Source organism: Uloborus diversus, chromosome 1 (genome assembly GCF_026930045.1).
Source record: "Uloborus diversus isolate 005 chromosome 1, Udiv.v.3.1, whole genome shotgun sequence".
NCBI lineage: Eukaryota > Metazoa > Arthropoda > Arachnida > Araneae > Uloboridae > Uloborus > Uloborus diversus.
In genome coordinates, this window is record NC_072731.1 from 238,797,756 (window position 1) to 238,816,298 (window position 18,543).

The 18,543-nt window shown below is 33.8% G+C and overlaps 1 protein-coding gene across 1 annotated transcript in view; it reads left to right on the plus strand.

Annotated features, from left to right (window-relative positions):
• The window catches only part of LOC129225971 (protein pangolin, isoforms A/H/I/S-like), a 238,450-nt gene that overhangs the window by 42,568 nt on the left and 177,339 nt on the right, over positions 1-18,543 (plus strand). The window contains exon 3 of the mRNA XM_054860544.1: positions 9,292-9,392. Coding sequence (XP_054716519.1) covers positions 9,292-9,392 — 101 coding nt within the window. The remainder of the gene's footprint in view (positions 1-9,291; positions 9,393-18,543) is intronic.

The following is an 18,543-nucleotide window of genomic DNA, read 5'->3' on the forward strand; positions in this document are numbered from 1 at the left end:
CTAAATAAAAAGTCATTGTTTTTTTATTATTACTTTAAAAAATACATGGATTTTTTTCGTATAGTTGTTATGCTATGGATAATTCTTTCAGTAATTTCGGGCCCCTTAGGAAGATTTGGCCCCAGGCCCAGGCCTAATTGGCCTGTGAGGTAATCAGGCCCTGGTTAGGGGCCGAGTAATTTTTTGAAATTGAATTCCCAAAAAGGGAATATTATTGAATTTCCCATGTTGTTGGAGAACAAGATATTCAGAGAGTCTCTTTCGGAAATTTTCAGGGAACCGAGCCCTGAAAACAAAATTTGAGGCGTTCTGTAATAATTTGGAAGGAAAGGGAGGACTTTGACAGCGTAGCATTTAAAAGACTCTCTTATTTTCTGATAACTAGAAAAAGGGAAAAGGATGAAAGAGAACGGCGGAGAAACAGAACGTTGGAAATGTGTTAAAATGAAGTGTTCGTTATATATTTTATTGCTCAGATAAATTTTAGTAAAAGTCTTTGAGAGAAACTATAAAATATTGCAGGAGTTTTTTTAATAAATGAAAAATAATAAATGAAAAGTTACAATTTTGGCATGAAAATATATCTGTGAGTGACAAAAAAATCGTAATATTAGGAAAGCAAACAACATGAATAACTCGAACTTCTTAAAGTATTATGTTCAAAATTTTTCATTTCAATAAACTCGCATCTTTTAAAACTGATTTTTACATAGTAATTTTTTTTTTTTTTTTTTTTGTAATAATTGAAAGATTTTAAGAACATTATAATAGTGAAGATTTCACCGATTTTGATTTATGTGAATTTTTGTTCCTGTAGCGTAAGTACCTTTAGTATTTTTTAAATGATATTTATCTTTGCAGTTTTATAACTTCATTAAAATCTATCCCTTTAGGTTTAAAATGGAACAAAATAATGGGCACAATTTTTTCTTTCTTTCTTTTTTTTTTTTTAATTTTTTACAGTGTGATAGTTCTAAAAATTGCGTTTTGTATCACAGCAATGATTTACGCGTCCAAAAGAAATTCCTGAGTACGTCACTGATTTATGTTGTTTCTTTTGATAATATTTCCTTCCAAAAAATAAATAATTTGTTTGAAAAATACCTATTTCGGGCACTACGGGTTCTCTATCTGGCAACAGATTACTTTCGATTTCGATAGATCATTGAACAATGATATTTTTGCGATCTGATGGTACCTTTTGATCGAAACATAGAATTTAAACCCGAAATATATGTACGTTCTTGATCCTTCGAAAATTATAGTTTTGGACTGTTTCTTGTTTTGTAACTGCAGTGAACTAACTCTCTCTATTCTGAACACTCATGGGACAGAACAAATGTGTTCAGATTATGGGGGGATTTATTATAAAGGGAGACTAGAAAATGTATGTATATTTATTCTATTGCATTAATGTATTATGTCAGTACTTGCCTAGTGAGCTATAGCAGTTACTGAGATAGAGGGGCTAAATGTTTTACTGGTGGCTTTTGCAATGTTTAATTCAACTTAGTAGGACCTAAACTCTTGCATTTACTTTTCACTTTTTTAATTTAAAAAGTTTCACATAACATTCAACAATAAAATATTACAATACAGCCATCAGTACAATACCTGGAGAGAGATTTTTTTCTCTCTTAATTTGTTTTTGCATTGTGTATTCTCATGCAAGGTTCGTGTTATCATACTAGTAAAAATGTTTCCTAGTGATTTTCAGCCGCATTTTACCTAAAAGGTCTTGAATATTACTTGATGCAATCGTTGGATTCTTGAAATACAGTTCAGGGGCAGAAACTTCAGGCTCATATTGCTCAGTTGAATGGCTTTATGTGATGCAGTAATATCCAGGAAAATCATTTTTCTTCTTCCTCCCTCCGTCTCCCCCTTCATGTCCTTTTATCATTGGGATAAAGTTAGGCTTTCCTATTTGATTCGAAGGAATTCCAGAGCACCAATTGTGAACATGTTCAGTATATAGAGAGGTAGAGATTGAACGGGGATTTAAAATAGCGTTCATAATACTGGGGTTTTCATATTATAGGGCGTTCAGCGTACAGAGGGGTCAACCTATGTTAAGTCTATGGAGTTTCGCCGGGAACATTAAAATGTGTTCAGAATATCGGGGTGTTCGCATTAGAGAGTGTTCAGATAGAGAGAGTCCACTGTATATAATTAGACTTTTGGGAAATCTCTAAAGAATTTTCTTTGTTCGGGGCTTAACTTTTTATGAAGGAGTGAAAAATGATAAAAGAGAGAAATAAACGACGGATTAAAAAAACAAACAAAATAAATTTGTTTGTAAATGGGGCTCCCCTCTCCCCCCTTTTTTAATGTAGGTAATTTCAATGAATAACGAACAATACCACTTCTTGGTCTTTTAGTTTAACTTTCACATAAAATTTTGCAAGTTTATTTTAATCAACCAGTTTCAAAGGGCTCCGCTGGAAATTCTTTACATTGTGCCTAAGAAGTCATATCTTAAAATGAGATAAGTTTCTGGAAAGTTGAAATCACTTGATTTGAACAAGTTGCTTACCTTAGTAACCTTTTTTATACTTATGTCTGTATCACCTTCCATATTATTCATATTTAAATGCAAAACTGATTCACTATCCTTTTTGTGATCACGCGACAAAAAAACGGCATGCGAGGCAAAACTAATAAGAATGTGAACTAAACTGCGATGCCGCTCCCGAAACACGAGCTCAAGGTGGGGAGCAAACCCCTATCGGTACTGGTACTGAATTTTGCAGGCCGCGGACCAAAGCTCACTTTTCCGCAGAAGGTAGGATAGCTTGTCTAAAATTCTTTTAATCTTCCGGGAATCAAGAGGTGTGTAAACAGTGAGAAAAAGGGTGAAGGTGGACTCAAGTGCACTGACCACTCCGTCTGTCCCCTGTTTTTGTTGCTTATTGGGTGGAAATTCTTAGAAAATGCAGATCACATTTTTGAAATCAGGTTTTAGGTAAACAATGTACGACAGAAAGCTGCTGTGCGAGAATTTTTCCGGGGGAGCTGAGCCGGTCTGAAATATTGCAGGGGGAGCTCAAGCTCCCCCAGCTCCCCCGGTTCCGACGCCTATGCATAAAACACAGTAAATAGAACAGTATACAGATATTTACTTTTAAATTTGTGGTAAAAACTGTTCGACAAAAATCACAGTCGTCAGACAGTTTCACAACAGAGATAAATATCTCCTAACTAACAAATTACTGACAACGAGCTTCATACCCCGTATTTTCATAAGGAAAATACAGTAAAACCTGTGAAGTTGATCACCCCTTTTAAGTTGACCACCTGTCTAAGTTGACCGCTTTTTACAGGAATTAGCCCTTATCATATAAATCAACCTCTGTAAGTTGACCACCTGTTTAAGTTGACCACTAAAGTAGTGCACTGCAAGTGGTCAACTTACACAGGTTTCACTATACGATGTATCCGTTAGGTACGGAAGTCACCCAGCTTGTCGTCATTTGACGATTTCTCACCAAATTTGGCTCCAAAAAATAATTACCGAAAATGGTGCGAAACTGCCAATTTCTCGCCAACGTTATGTTGCTGACAACCCAGGATACACAAACGTTTTATTGAGAAAAACAATAAAATGCATACACAAGTGCTTACATTACATTTTTAATGTCCGGGGAGGAGCGCAACCCCCCCCCCCTCCCCCTCGATCCCTAATGACGGGTTTGCATCCAACGTTTGGTTTTGCCGCACAACAGTAAAACTGTTTTATCCCGATTTTAAAATCTATGGAGATGTTTTGCATCTGATCTGGACACAAGACTGATGTGTAAGATAGTTAAACTGTAATATGTAAAATAATTTAAAGTGAAGAGATGTAAACATTGAACAGCGCCATAAACTAAATAGTAAACAAGAACAATGAAGAACAAGAGTGACAACCACAGTTACGGAATCGTGTTGATTTTGAGATAATGGAATCGGAGGCTTTAAAACTCCACGAGTTGGTCATTTTCCCTCCGACTCCGCAGCCCTGTGGACATCTCCTGATATACCTCAGGGGATATTGTGACAATTGCTGCTCCATAATTACCAGGTATTGACTATATGATAATCTTTCAACCAGGATCTGAGCCTCCGTTCAGCTCCCCCTACCTTCCCCGACATCTTCGACTTCTATTTGATGTGTTCGATTATTTATTTATATATTTATTTCCTTCTTGTTGATATTCATTGAAATTTAGAGGAGTGTTTGAATTTTCGTGCAACAATGCTTTTGAGCTTTTGCTAAAATAAATTAATAAAAATGCTTAATTTTACTGCTAGCGATTTTTGAGCCTCCTTCATATTTCGGGACTAAGAAGGACTCCTCGTGTGGTCCCTAATCATCCGCAATGACATACATGATGCATCCAGGCAGCTTGGAACTTAAATTTTTCGGAGGGAGGAAACTCAATTTGCCGAATGGAACTCCAAGTTTTACCGAATGATAAAATGCAGGTGTGCAGATGCACATCGTGCATCAAATGAAAAGGAAGAAGGCAATCAACAATTGCAAAATTTAAATTAAATCTCCCAATTTGTCGAATCGTCAAACAAAATTTGCGGAATAAGGACATTATTGGGAGGTCACATTGACCCCCCATCGGGTTGCCCCTGATCCAACCCTTTCCTCCTCCCCCACTTTTTGCGGCTCAAATATTCGATAATGCAACTGAAGAACAGAAGTAATACGGCAGGTAAAAGTTTTCCCAGAAGCCGAAACTGTTCCCTATGAACCCGATCCAACAGCAAGGGAAAAGCAAGACTCGGAACAACTTTCTTGATTTATGAGCGTCTCTCGTTTACTGGCGAGGGGCCAGGCAAGGGCACGGGAGTTTTTTCTTCCATCATTTCCCCTCATTTTCCCCCCAACCTGGCTATAAATAAGGAAAGTCTGAGCTTGAAAAGCGCGAGTTTTCCCCACTGATTGTGACGTTTACTTTCTGCTTTTTGGGATTTCTGTTTCTAGCGCGTCTGCGAATTCGCGCCAACAAAGACGCTTGTGCGTGCAGAGTAAGTTGCCTGCGAAACGCGCCGTGATAAAATCTTTCTACGAGAATTTGATATTCTTCATAAACAAGTGATTCGTGCAATTTGCAGAACATGATGTAAAGTGACAATTTGCTAATTTGCTGAGGTACGAAACACGTAAAAACTGCTATGTCTTAAAAACAGATTTTAATTTGAATATTTTGTACTTTTCGCACAATCTTCAATAGATCAATTGTTTGTATAAGTGCGAGTTTTATTCATAGCTAATAACACTTTCGTGCATTTTTGTAAAACTTTTCTACCAGTTTAACTCTGGTGTTTCTTTTAATAAAGATAGGAAAGTGATTTTTTTTTTTTTTGAGCATAAAAATATAAGGCTTTATAAATATTTTGGTCGTGTTAAACTCTCACTCTCTTTTCTTGTAAAAACTTTTTTGTAAAGCAAAAAAAAGGAAAAAAGAAAGAAAGAAACTAACATCTCGTAAAAAAGGTTGCTTTAGCATTAAATATTTCAGTAAACACTTTCAAAAAACACTTTTACAAGTAGGATTTAGAAGGAGAAAAGGAAATGCATATCTGTTGAACCGCATATCTGATTCTCAGTGTATACCCCCCCCCCCCCTCCCTCCAATAACAAACTAAAGTGGAAAAACCGCTTGAAGTCGTGTAAAGAAGGTGACAAGTGTGTAGTTCTCAGAAAAAGGTTATTTTGCATCCCAAACATTTCAAAATTTTAATTTTTCACAAGGGGTTTGGCACTTTTTGAAAAGACAAGACATTAATTTTCGTTAGGCTGCAAAAGCTCATGAAACACATTCATTTATTTAAGAGATATTCTGAGGGTTAAATTTGTAAATGTGACAAAATGTATCATTATGCTTTTTTTTCTTTGTTTCTTTAACTTTGATGCATGAATCAATTGAGCAATATCTACTTCAACAATTTTACCATTTAAAATCAAAATAAATTATTAAACACGCTTAAATATTGAAAAAATTTTAAAATACTCATCAACTTTTTTTGTAATGAGTTTCCAATGAACTTATGGAGTAAAACATCCTTAGTAAAAAAAAAAAAAAAAGATAAAAAAAATCTAGCGCCTTAAAATATTAGGAATAATGTACTATTATTTTATCTTCAGTCTTTCATTACCAACCACATGTTTATTATAACTTTTGCGCTGGATTATAACAACATGAATAGTAACGAACGACATTTTGACGTATTCACCTGAAAAGACATAAAATATGGCTACTTTTATCAAAATTTTACATGTTTTGAACAAAAACTACTTCAACATATGCATAAAAAGAACAAAGTTGCACAATAATAACACCTATTCCAGAAGCATAGAAATTTTTACACACAAAATTCTTTTTTTGTCAACAAAGTTATGTTGACTGCTACTGAAACTTTTTTTAACAGAACAAAATTACACAACAAAAGATGCCAAGTGCCGATTGAAAACAAACTTTTACCCCCCCTCCCCCAAATGTAAATAAATAAAATAAAAAATCGAGAACAACGATTTATAAGATAAATAAATACCTTTGTTCAGAATAGTAAAGTAACGTAAAGTAAATTGACTTTTTCCTCTTTCTCGAAACAAAACTTTAAAGAGATATTTCGACCCTTTTATTTACTCATTCTTTGGTGATAAAAAATAGCTTATGTGTTACTGGTATTTTAGATTGAAAAAAGTTTGAATCTCTTCCGAAGGCACTTATGCCGAAAGAAATTTTGAATATATACAGAGAATAACCTTAAAATGGAGTTCACCTCAAAATCCTTTTTTGTACAAATTCTGTATCAAAAGTCGTCCACTCCAATAGAATCCGTAGTTGGAAAAACTACATTTTATTTGTAGCGAACAACAACTGCAATTACTTTGTTACAAATGTAGTTAACTACAGCTACAACTACTTTTTTTAAATGTAGCGACTACAAGCTACTTTTGAAATTTAGTTGCTACTTCGCTACTTTTCAAAAAATAAGTAAATAAAAAGCAATAAAGCATAACACTTACGTGTCCCACAGAAAAAGAAAGTCGGTTTTTCAAGTCGCATACCCTGTTATGTTTTTCTCCTTATGTCCAAACAATTGCGAAAACGTTTCATATAATTTGAACAACGGCAAACCGTGCCGACTTGCGTCTGAAAGTGGAAACCAGCGCTTGTATGTTAGACCAAATCGAAAAAAAAAAAAGAAAGAAAAATTAATTTGAATTTTGACATATTGAATTCAAATTATGTTTTTCGCAATCACGAGTGTGTGTGTATGTAGGCGTATGTGTTTATGTGTGTGTAGGGGAGGGGGGGGTATGTGTATGTGTAGGCATGTGTGTTTGTGTCTGCGTGCAGGTATAAGTGTGTGGGTAGCTGTGTGTATGAGTGTTTGTGTGTGGGGGGAGGGTGGAATGTGTATGTGGTGTGTAGGCATATGTGTTTGTGTCTGTCCAGACATGAGTGTGTGGGTAGTTGTGTATAGGCATGTGTGTATTTGAAGGTTTCTGTATGTATGCGTGTGTGTATGTGTGGGATGTGTACGTGCGTGTATGTATGCGTGTAAGTGTAGGATATTGACGTAAACTGGAGACGGTTTTCGCTAGAGGAGCAGCATCGTCAGGTGCGACACCCGGTCGACGGAGGTGCTGCAGAGAGTGCTTGTGGGAAAATAAAATGATATCACATCAAAACAGTCAAATAAAAGCAATAAGCAATCGTGATTGCTCAAAAAAAAAAAAAAAAAAAAAAAAAAAACATTTTTTAGAAACTCGAAATTTCTGTTGATAAAACACATGTACCACAAAAACGTTTATTCAAATTATACATTTAGGTATCCCACACTTTGCCTAAAATTTATAATTTCCTTCAAAAAATTGTTTTTTCCCCCCTACAGTATAACTTCGATTTAACGATACTCGATTTAACGATTTCCTCAGTTTAATGATACATTTCACTGATCCGGATTTGACTGCATTGAATGTCTATGTTCCTTTATTTAACGATAGTTTTTTTAGTTCCTTGACAATCGTTAAATCGGGGTTATACTGTATTTATCTTTTAAAAAATTAAATATAAATTTAAATAAAATATCAAGTTCAAAAATTATTACCGAACACATTTTCAGATCAACATTTACAAATGAATAATAGAACATGAATGTATTCCAAATGAACAATTTAATTTAAACTTGAAAAAATCCATATCTACATACTATAGGGGAAACTTACGTTGGGCGAAAACTTCTATTTAACGCTAATTACCTACTTTACTATTTGTATTTTTTCAGCTTGATATTTTCGTAAAATTTACCTTCCATTTTTTTTAAATACAAGGAAAAAATCTTTTTGAAGAAAATTCTAAATTTTAAGCCTAAATGCTTTTTAATTTGAACAAATATTTTTGTGTTGCATGTGGGGTATAGAGCAACGTTTTATCAAAAAAAAAAAAAAAAGTTTCTATTTTTTTTTTAATTTTTTTAAATATAATTTGACCTAGCATTATAGGAAATCAACTTTCATTTTTTTACGACACCCTTACACACACATACACCGTTTGCGGATTGAACGAAAAAATATTTAGATTGATAAATTAGCACATCTGAGCATGGAATATTACTAAGCATTACCTATTATCCCCCCTCCTAATTTCCGTTATCATACTCTTATGTAACAATATAATACTCGTATTTATTGTAAGCCGGCCATGGCAGTTCAATATCATCTTCATCCATCCTCTTCTATAACATTTACAGAGTTTCTTTACTTGGTGAGTACTGCAAAAGAAGCACTTATTTTCGCGATTTTCCCGTGCCCGTTATTTTCTAACGCAGCGCATTATATTTTTATATTAAAAGCTACTTTCATGGTATCGATATAAGGGCCTAAAACGTTTTTTTCACTTTTTATTTATTTTATTCATTATATTTTACCTTTTCCTGTAATTGATAATGTATTTTCAAATTTTGCTGCTTAAACGAGATATAGTTATCATAATTAAAGCAAAACATTGTTAAAAACGCACAGTATGGCTACAAAGATTTTTATTTCAAACATATGAACAGAAGGAAAGAGTTCTCGTTTACTTAAAAAAAAAAAAAAAAAAAAAAAAAAAAAAAAAAAAAATCTTTTAAAATATCCATAGCATAGTTTCTTGGAGAAACAAATTTTCTCCCCAAAATACTTAGAAAGTTTTTGACTTCTCTTTGATTGATTGATTTAATTTTATTCTATCCATAGTAAGTAGGGCATGGTGATATTTTCTAATCTTGTTTTTTTCTTCTTTTCAGGAAAATCATTCGAACTACTCTCACCACATACTGGGCCAATCGGCTATGTCGTATCTCCATACCCTCATCCTCATAATGGGTCACTTGGTCCAGTTTCTATGGTAAGTGTTTTTTTTTTTTTTTTTCTATTTATCGGGGGATAAAGAGAATTTAAAAATCTTTTTCATTTGGTCAAACCAAAGAAATCGCAATTGCTGATCTGTCAAGGGTTTCGTTGTTTACTGGACATAAAGGAAAAATGAAAAATATGTACAGCACTATATATGTACTCCGTAAGGAACTATTATGCAGCAATTAAACAAAGAAAATTGAAGGAACTTCTGCGAAATACACAGAGAGTCATACAAGGAATCTTGAATTAATTTCTGTAAGAAAAAAATTGACTATTACATACATGAAATACGCCGCCAGCTCAGTCAATTCCGGCCGAGGACTGCAGTTTCGTGCTTATTAGCACTTATCAGCCCGATACAGGAGTGACTGAGCTGGAGGTGGTTAATTAAGCCAAGAGTGCCAAATAAACTAGTAGCTAATACACAATTAGCACTGACCAGACGAGTGACCGAAGCAATGGTTCGGTTCAACTCGAATATTGAATGCAAGGCAGTTATATTCAGTAAGTTACTGCCCTATAGCCAGGGCTAAGGCAGAAATACATGAAATACACCGCCAGCTCAATCAATAAGCACGAAACTGCAGTCCTCGGCTGGAATTAACTGAGCTGGCGGTGTATTTCATGTATTTCTGCCTTATATAGGGAGGTAACTTAATGAAAATAACTATTACATATTTTTAAAAATTAATAAATTTCGGCATTATGGATTTTTGACGCTCGGATTTTTAACGCTCTTCTGTGTTTTAATAGAAGCCGTTGCTCCTGAATGTTTCATTTTCACAATTTTGTAAACAAATAAATTGATTGAAACTTCCCCACATGGCACCAATCTGAGGGAGATAAGAGTAATGTGTAGCTGCTTTCGTATTTGTCGGAATAAAGTGGAATCACTCACTAAAGAGAAAAAGAAGGAAAACGAAAAAAAAAACGTGTTTCCAGGAATTTTGGGAGGCAACGTATCCTATCTAGGAAGAAGTGATAAGACTGTATTTGTACTTTGTATCGAACCGCAACCTTTTCCGATAACATGGAATTAATAGGCACTCTTTCCTGTCGCGCTCTTATCGACATGAGTGATAAAAGCATCTTCATCACTGGCCACTGCTTGTGACTCAATTCCTCTCTCGATGGAGTCGCTTGGTGTTTTCTTTTCTTAAAGCATAATTCTGAATAACCTATTGCAAGGCAGGGGTGCCACTGGCGCTGACTGCGCCACTGAAGTTTTTAGGGGACAAAGTTGTTTTGAGGTGTTTCTCTCTCTCTCTCTTTTTTTTTTTTTTGGGGGGGGGGGGGGTTCTAACTCTTGGGCGCATTTAGGGTTTTTAGGAGGTTAGGGTGTCTATGTGGTATCTAGGTGGGGGGGGGGGGGGGGTTGCGTCCTTGATGTTGGGGTGGGGGGTGGGGAGGATGGACGCTAGGGTGGTGACTGGACCAGATTAAAGCATGTGCATATACAGCACGGTCCCAGGGTACAAAAATTTGGGAGGCTTCTTATCTGAGTCTTTGAAATCATGAGTAATTTCACATTGCATGCAGCAAGATGAAAATTTCAAAAGAAAATTCCAAAAGAGAACTTTTACGGGGGAAAAAGATATTTCCCCCTTAAAAGTATCATCTTTCGCAAAATTCAAAATCCATCCAGAACTAACATTACATTTACATTATTATTACTTTTAATATTATTTTTACTATATTATAGATGCTTTTGATGTTTACATCTTATTGCTAATGGACAAAATTTGACAAAGCATATTATAATATGTACAATCCTTATACTATTGCAAAATTTGGCGTGGTTACTTTAAATATTTAAGTATGAAATTTCTTTATTACTTTAAAACGTATATTGTATGGGTAAGGGGAGAAAGGAGGGAGGGGGGGGGGTCACTAAATGAAGTTCGTGTTTAATCTAATGTCCTCAAAAGTCATAGTCGGGCGTTGGCCGCGTAACTTTCGTGCTGTAATTTCGTTTTTTTTTTTTCCCTCTTTATATTAAAGCTTTGCTCTATAATGGTTGTTACAAATTATGTCATATCATCATTGACGTAAAAGTTATTGCGTTCACTTTTTAACAACTTACTGAATACATATAAGATAGATGGCTGGACAGTAGAGCTCTGATTTCCCAACGTCCGATTACCCCATAATTCGGCTACCCGACACCCATTTCCAACGGAAAAATGTTACAAAAAATCAAAATAAATCATCCAATTAAATTTAGTATCGGCTCGAAAAACAAGAAGAAATTGTTGTGACACAATTACTAGGTACTGTCACGATGAATTTAAAATTTGCATGCTAAAAAAAACAATAACTAAGCACAAAACAAAAAATGTATTAGTTTTTTCTCCCATGAATGTATCGTTATTTATAATATAAAAATTAAAAAACGTGTTTTTTATTAAACCTTTTTTGTGTAGTTACTATTCATTTTTAATAAATTCTCTTATTTTTAATGTTTATGCACAAAAAAAAAAAAAAAAAAAAAAAAAAAAAAACTTGAAAATGTCTCTCCGATTATCCGACGATTTTTGTAGCGTTAAAAAATGAATTATTAAAAAAATAATATTTTCAGAGAAAGACATTTCTTTTATTGATATTATTATTATTTTTTCCAAATACAAATGTGAAACCTTTGCCAATTTTTTACTATACAAGAGTGGTTTTTGCTCTATACCGGTGACGCAGCGAAGGGGGTTTTGAGGTTGAAAACACCCCCCAGAGCTATTGGTTTTAACATAAATACAAATTCAAATACAGTAGTTTATGCATATGAAAGGGACGTTTTGATCAAAAAAAAAACATAAAGAAGGTATTTTTGATTTAAAAAAAAACCCTCCAGAAGGTATTTTTCATCAAAAAACCTTCTCCAGATACAGGCAACTCTCAATAACTCGAATTCCGTTTGGAGCGGCTAAAACCTTCGACTTATTGAAAGTTTAAGTTTAGGAGCAAATAAAAACTTGAAGATAAAGGAACATTCCTGTTATAAAAATTCGAGTTATCGAGAGTTGACTGAATTTTTTCAAAAATTTATTGACCTCAAAACATTATAACGGAACAAGCACTCTGAAAGCTTAATTTGCCCCCCCCCCCAAAAAAAAAAAATCTGGATTACAACATGCCTAGTTTTTGTATCCTTCTTTTGAACCCCATGGGAGTCATGCACAAAACACACGATTGAATAAATAGGTTTTGAATATTGATAGAATCTTGACAGAATTACTATGTAAAGATTAAGGATGGATACTAAAAAACGTAGCCAGTGGCGTGGCTAGAAATTCCTCAAGGGGGTGTCCTGCCTAAAATCAGACAATTATTATGTTTGGAAACTTAAATTGAAGCAAAGATAATTTGATTTTAATTTTACATACGCAGTATCACATACGTTAAATTGATTAGAGGATGAAAAAAGTATTCTAAGTGGAATGAACAGCGTTTAGTTTAGTTATTGCAGCTCAATTTTGAGTTTCAAGGGAGGGGTGTGGACCCCCTTTCCTACGCCACTGAACGTAGCAGCTTTTTAAAATACAGTAGACCCTCGTTTTACGCGGGTTTATTTTACGCGGTTTAAGATTAGACACCTTTATTTCATTTTACGCGGATGAGTTTTGGTTTTACGTGGATGCGGCAATGCAAACAGATAAAATTTTCCCCTGTTTCAAAACCCCAACTCCTAAAGATTGCAGATTACGTGTAATCGACTGCATTTTGGCGTGCTAATAATCCAGCTTGGGCCACTGGAGACATTTTATGCGGTTGGTTCCAGAGCTAACCAGAAGTAAAGTTATTAAACTCACACAGCTCAGAACTCACTAAAAGAAGAGCTTTTAGGAGTGACAAAGGAGGCCAAAACCAACGAGGATACCGACATCGGTAACACGCAACCAAAAACGTTCAAATTGAAAATTTTGAACCATTCCTAGACGTTAGAAATGATCTTTCTGATTTGCTAGTGAAGGAAGATTCTATCATGGATGCGTTAATGCTCGGCAAAGAATTACAGAGAAAAATTCTTAATGACTGTCAAAAGACTATCACAGCCAGCTCCTTTTTATAAACAGAGCACGAAATTAATTTATGTTTTCTTTATACACGTTGTGCATCAAAGTCTATATAAGTACACATTAAACTTATTATACAACTAGTCATCACTAGAATGAATTATTTTGTTATCTACGGAACTAAACCCCTATTTTAACACTAGTATTAAGGCTCAATTTACGCGGTTTCGATTTGCGCGGCATTTCCGTGGAACGTAACCCCCGCGTAAAACGAGAGTCTATCCGAAAATTTACTCCAACTTTGATGGCACCCTCTCTGAATGAGAATATTTTCGAGGTTATTTACTTTCCAAATCGATATTCATATCTTTTTACATATCAAAATAATTATAGTAATCCTTAGAATTTTAATGTGGCAACAAAACAGGTTTCCCTTTCTCTGCCATTCAGTTTTACAATCATCGCGTCATCACGAGTTGCATTCATTAATCTGAGAATTCTCAACAGAGTTGAATGAAGATGTTGTTATTCTGATACTACAGTAGGATTCTCCGGCAGAAAAAGAAAAGAAAGTTTATCAGCAGATTATTTTTTATTGAAGACACCGCTGATATGATGCACTTATCAGCTGTAAGGGTATTTGAGATGCACAATGCTTTATTGAGAAATTGTCTTCTTAAGGACAATGCGTTAAAGCATCCATTCTAAACTGAAGCTTATCGCTTTTTTTGATGAAGAGGCTTTTTATTTCATTGAAGCGTACATAAAATTTTATTTATCGCATACTATACCCGTAAAGAAATCTGTTTTCGAAACGTTGATCGTTGACTCGGTTCTTTTCCGGATTTGTAAACAGATGAACTTTTTTTTTAATTCTGCAACTTGTTCCATGATGCTTATTCAATAGTAAAAAGGAAATGAATTTTCCCACCAAGGTTATAAAAGTTAATTTTAACTTTTTCTGAGTTGGCTGGCACTTTTTATGATACGATTCTTGCATATTATGCCTACTTTTATACTACTTTTCTGCTTTCTGAAACACTGCTTTTCTGCTTATTTATATATTGCCTTTCTGCTGACTTACACATTGATTTCTGCTTACTTACATACTGCTTTTCTGTTTACTTTTTCTGCCTACTTATATGCAATTTTTCCCCTTACTTATATACTGCTTTTATTCTCCCTTAATGTACTGCTTCTCTGTTTATTTGTATTCTGCTTTTCTGTTCTCTTACTGCTTTTTCTGTTTATTTATTTACTACTTCTTTGCTTACTTCTTTACTACTTTTATGCTTTCTCATATACTACTTTTATGCTTTATTATATACTGCTTTTCTGCTTACTTAATACTGCTTTTCTGCAAACTTGTATTCTGTTTTCTGCTCACTAATGTACTGCTTTTATGCTTACTTAGATACTGCTTTTTGCTTACTTAGATACTGCTTTTTGCTTACTTAGATACTGCTTTTTGCTTACTTAGATACTGCTTTTCTCCGAACTTACATATTGCTTTTCTGCTACTACTTTTATACTGCTTCCCTGCTTACTTATATACTACTTTTATGCTTTCTTATATACTGTTTTTCTGCTTACTTATATACTGTTTTTCTGCTTACTTAATACTGCTTTTCTGTAAACTTGTATATCCTGTTTTTGCTGATTAATGTACTGCTTTTATGCTTATTTAGATACTGCTTTTGTACGAACTTAGATATTGCTTTTTCTGCTCACCAATACATAAATTTTCTGATTGCTTATTTTAAACTGCTTTTCTGCTCACTTATATGCTGGTTTTTTGCTTGCTTATGTGTTACTTTTCTACTTATTTAGGTACTGTTTTTCTGCTGAGTTGTACATTATTTCTACTTACTTATATACTGTTCGTCTGATTATTCATTTTCTGCTTTTCAGCTTATCAATATCTGTTTTTCTGCTTAATTAACGCACTGCTTTTCTAAGAGAAATATTGTTTTAAAGTATGCAAATTATTATGGTTTTACTCATTCTTATACGTTTCATTTTCCTCACATTTTCAACCTTATACGTTTGCATTTAAAAAAGTATCCTTTTTTACTCTGACATAATAGAAATATTTGAATTTCGGAGTACGACAGCTCAATTTCTCCAACCTTTCAGTTTTATTACTACTATTTTTAATATATACACACCCACACACATACGCGTGCTTCTGTGTGTGTGTGTGTGTGTGTGTAGGCATCTGTGTGCTTGTAAAATATTTTTATTTGTCCGATTTTCGATTTTGTATTCTAATTCATTCCTTGAAAATATTTTTTAAAAAATGAATAGCAACATTTAAGTCACCTTTTACTCTATTATAGACTTAGTTGAATGATCCTCGCTTCTTCCGTTTCAGTTTCTATTTTCATCGGTAAATAAAAAAACGAGCTTTCTGTTAGCAGAGATAGCTTTTAATCAAATTTTAAACTCAGCGCAAAATATTTACTTTCATTGGAACGTTTATAAATGAATTTTTAATGCGGAGAAGGCCTACAAATTACAGGTAGCTATGCTGTAAAATTAACTTCAAGCAAACAATTCCGTATATTACCGGGATAAAATTCAAACGCCCTAAGGTTATATTACTAACGTTAAGATCTTTCAGCACTTTTTAATTAAAAGGCAGCATTTTGTTTTTGTATTTTTTTCCTATGTGTTTAAGTATTTATTTTGCATCGTGGACAAATAATTACGTAAGTTTTTTAAAACTGTATTAAGGGAAATCGTAAATTTCTATTTTCTGACTTTACTAAGGTCATACATAAAACATCTATTTTTCTTTCTCCACTTTATTTGTTGTTATACTTGTTGCCGCCGAAGGAATCTCCTTTTTCAGTCGTGTTCGCCTAAATTTTTGAAGCGAGATTGAAAAGCAACATACTTAACTGAACTTGACTTTCTACTGGGTAGTCATACCTAGCTCAGTCTTAAATTGCATGATTTTGATCATACTTCAAAGTAAGAAAAACAAACAAGTTTAACTCTATATATTGATCTGGTAATCTTAATGTAGGGGAATGTGGAGCAAAGTGAAGTGGTGAAATATTACCTCTGATTTTATCGACACCTATCTGTAATATTTTAACTCTGTCGTAACACATGTCGTCTATTCCAGTCAAGAAAAAATTACTTCTGAAATTTAAAAAATACGATAATACAGGCAATTTTCAAAAATTGATATTCATATTGTAATATTTTACTTTCAGTCAAAAATTATTTTTGTTATTATTAAATGACAAAGTTCTTGTTATTAACATTTTAACTATTCATTGAGACCTACTAATTCAATCTTTTTTTCAAATCACTTAGGTATTCGTTTAATTAATATTTCTTTTACATTCCTTCATTTAATAATTCCCTTATTTATTCATTCATTCGCCTATTTTCTTATTCATTCACTATTTTACTAACTGATCTTTTTCTTTTCATTTATTAACCTAATTATTTATCTATTTATTTGTTTTATTGTTTCCTTTACTTTTCATTTATTTATTCATTCTTTTATTTGCTCATTTATTTGATCAAAAATGTCTTTCACAATCGAATAGAAAAAATTTCATTGGAAAAATATTTTATTTTTCCCTTTGACCCATGAAAAAAAAGTGAAAATTTTTCCACATTTCTTTAGAGGGAAAAATTTACAGCCAAAAATAATGCATCAATGCAAGTTTTTTTTTTTTTTTTTTTTTAATATATCATGCTTTCTTTATGTAGCGTAATTTTCAGAACAAATTACCAGGTGTAATTTTTTATATACATTAGAAAATCCTGAATTGATAAGTCTTAAAGTGAATGTCTACGACACTCACTTTGATTTACTCATGTTTATTACTGTTGTTCTCGGATTCTCATAGCCTTTTTATTTTTGTATTTATCGTATCTGTTTTAACATTTATTTTAGATATGAAAACAAGTATTCAAATTTTCATTTTCGAAAAAATGTATGGATCTACAAAACACTTTGATTTTTTCATAATATTAATTTAATTGATAAATTTCAAAGTAAACGTTAAAAGGATTATTAGAATTAACAAAATTACTGTATGTATGTGTTACGGGCCACAAGGAAGCAAGCGTACTAGCTGCGACAGAACTTTTTCCTGGGTGCCTGGGAAAGGCCTGGGATGGCAAGGGAAAGCCGGGGGAGACCTAGAATTTTCTACTGATGTATGAGAAGAGGGTTGATCTCAGACAATCGTCATATGTATAAATGTGTACCAGCTTTAACCAAGAGTTCTGGGGTTAACAATTATCCCCTCCTTCTCTGCTCGTCTGAACACAGGCATGCAATATTTTTGGAGATTTGTGTAATAATAACCGGTATTTTAAGAGTTATTACTTTTGCACAAAGGATAAACGCTGTGCTTTTCTTAGTAGTTGCTTAAAATGTTCTATCTTAGAGAAATAAAGAATCTAGAAGACTAGACAAATGGAAAAACTGAAATAAAGTATGATACAAGTCTTCTTTTAATTGTATGAGTTTTTGTGAAAGCATAAATGTCAAAATGAATGGATCCCCCCTCCCACGAAAACTAAATTTTCTGCTATATATGCGTTGCTTCTGCCGAAAAACTGCTTCTCCTATAGTTTTACGCGACCTTGAAAACTCCAGATAGACAAATGGAAAAACTGAAATAAATTATGATACAAGTCTTATATCAATTGTATGAGTTTTTGTAAAAGCATGAATGTCAAAATGAATGGATTTTTTTTTTCTCTCGCGAAAACTAATTTTTCTGCTGTATGTGTATATGCGTTGCTTCTGCCGAAAAACTGCTTCTCCCGTAGTTTTACGCGACCTTGAAAACTCCGGATGAGGTGAGGGAGAAAGTCGGAGCCTTGTTTCTAAGAAAAATTGGTTCACGGATGGGACGTGGAGTGGGGAGCTGTTCAGAGATCAGACGAAGAGGAACCAGTTTGGGTCAATTTGTTTAGGCGCACTTTTATCATCCTCTGCATCACCTCGCGCCCAGGCTCTTTACATTTGTACTCGCTTATCTCGAACAACACGGTAAATTCCATGCGAGAGCTCATTTGTTATGGTTGCCTTCTACATAGCGTCTCCAATTTGACAGTTTTCGTAGGGATTGCATTTTGTGTAAAATAGAAAAAGTT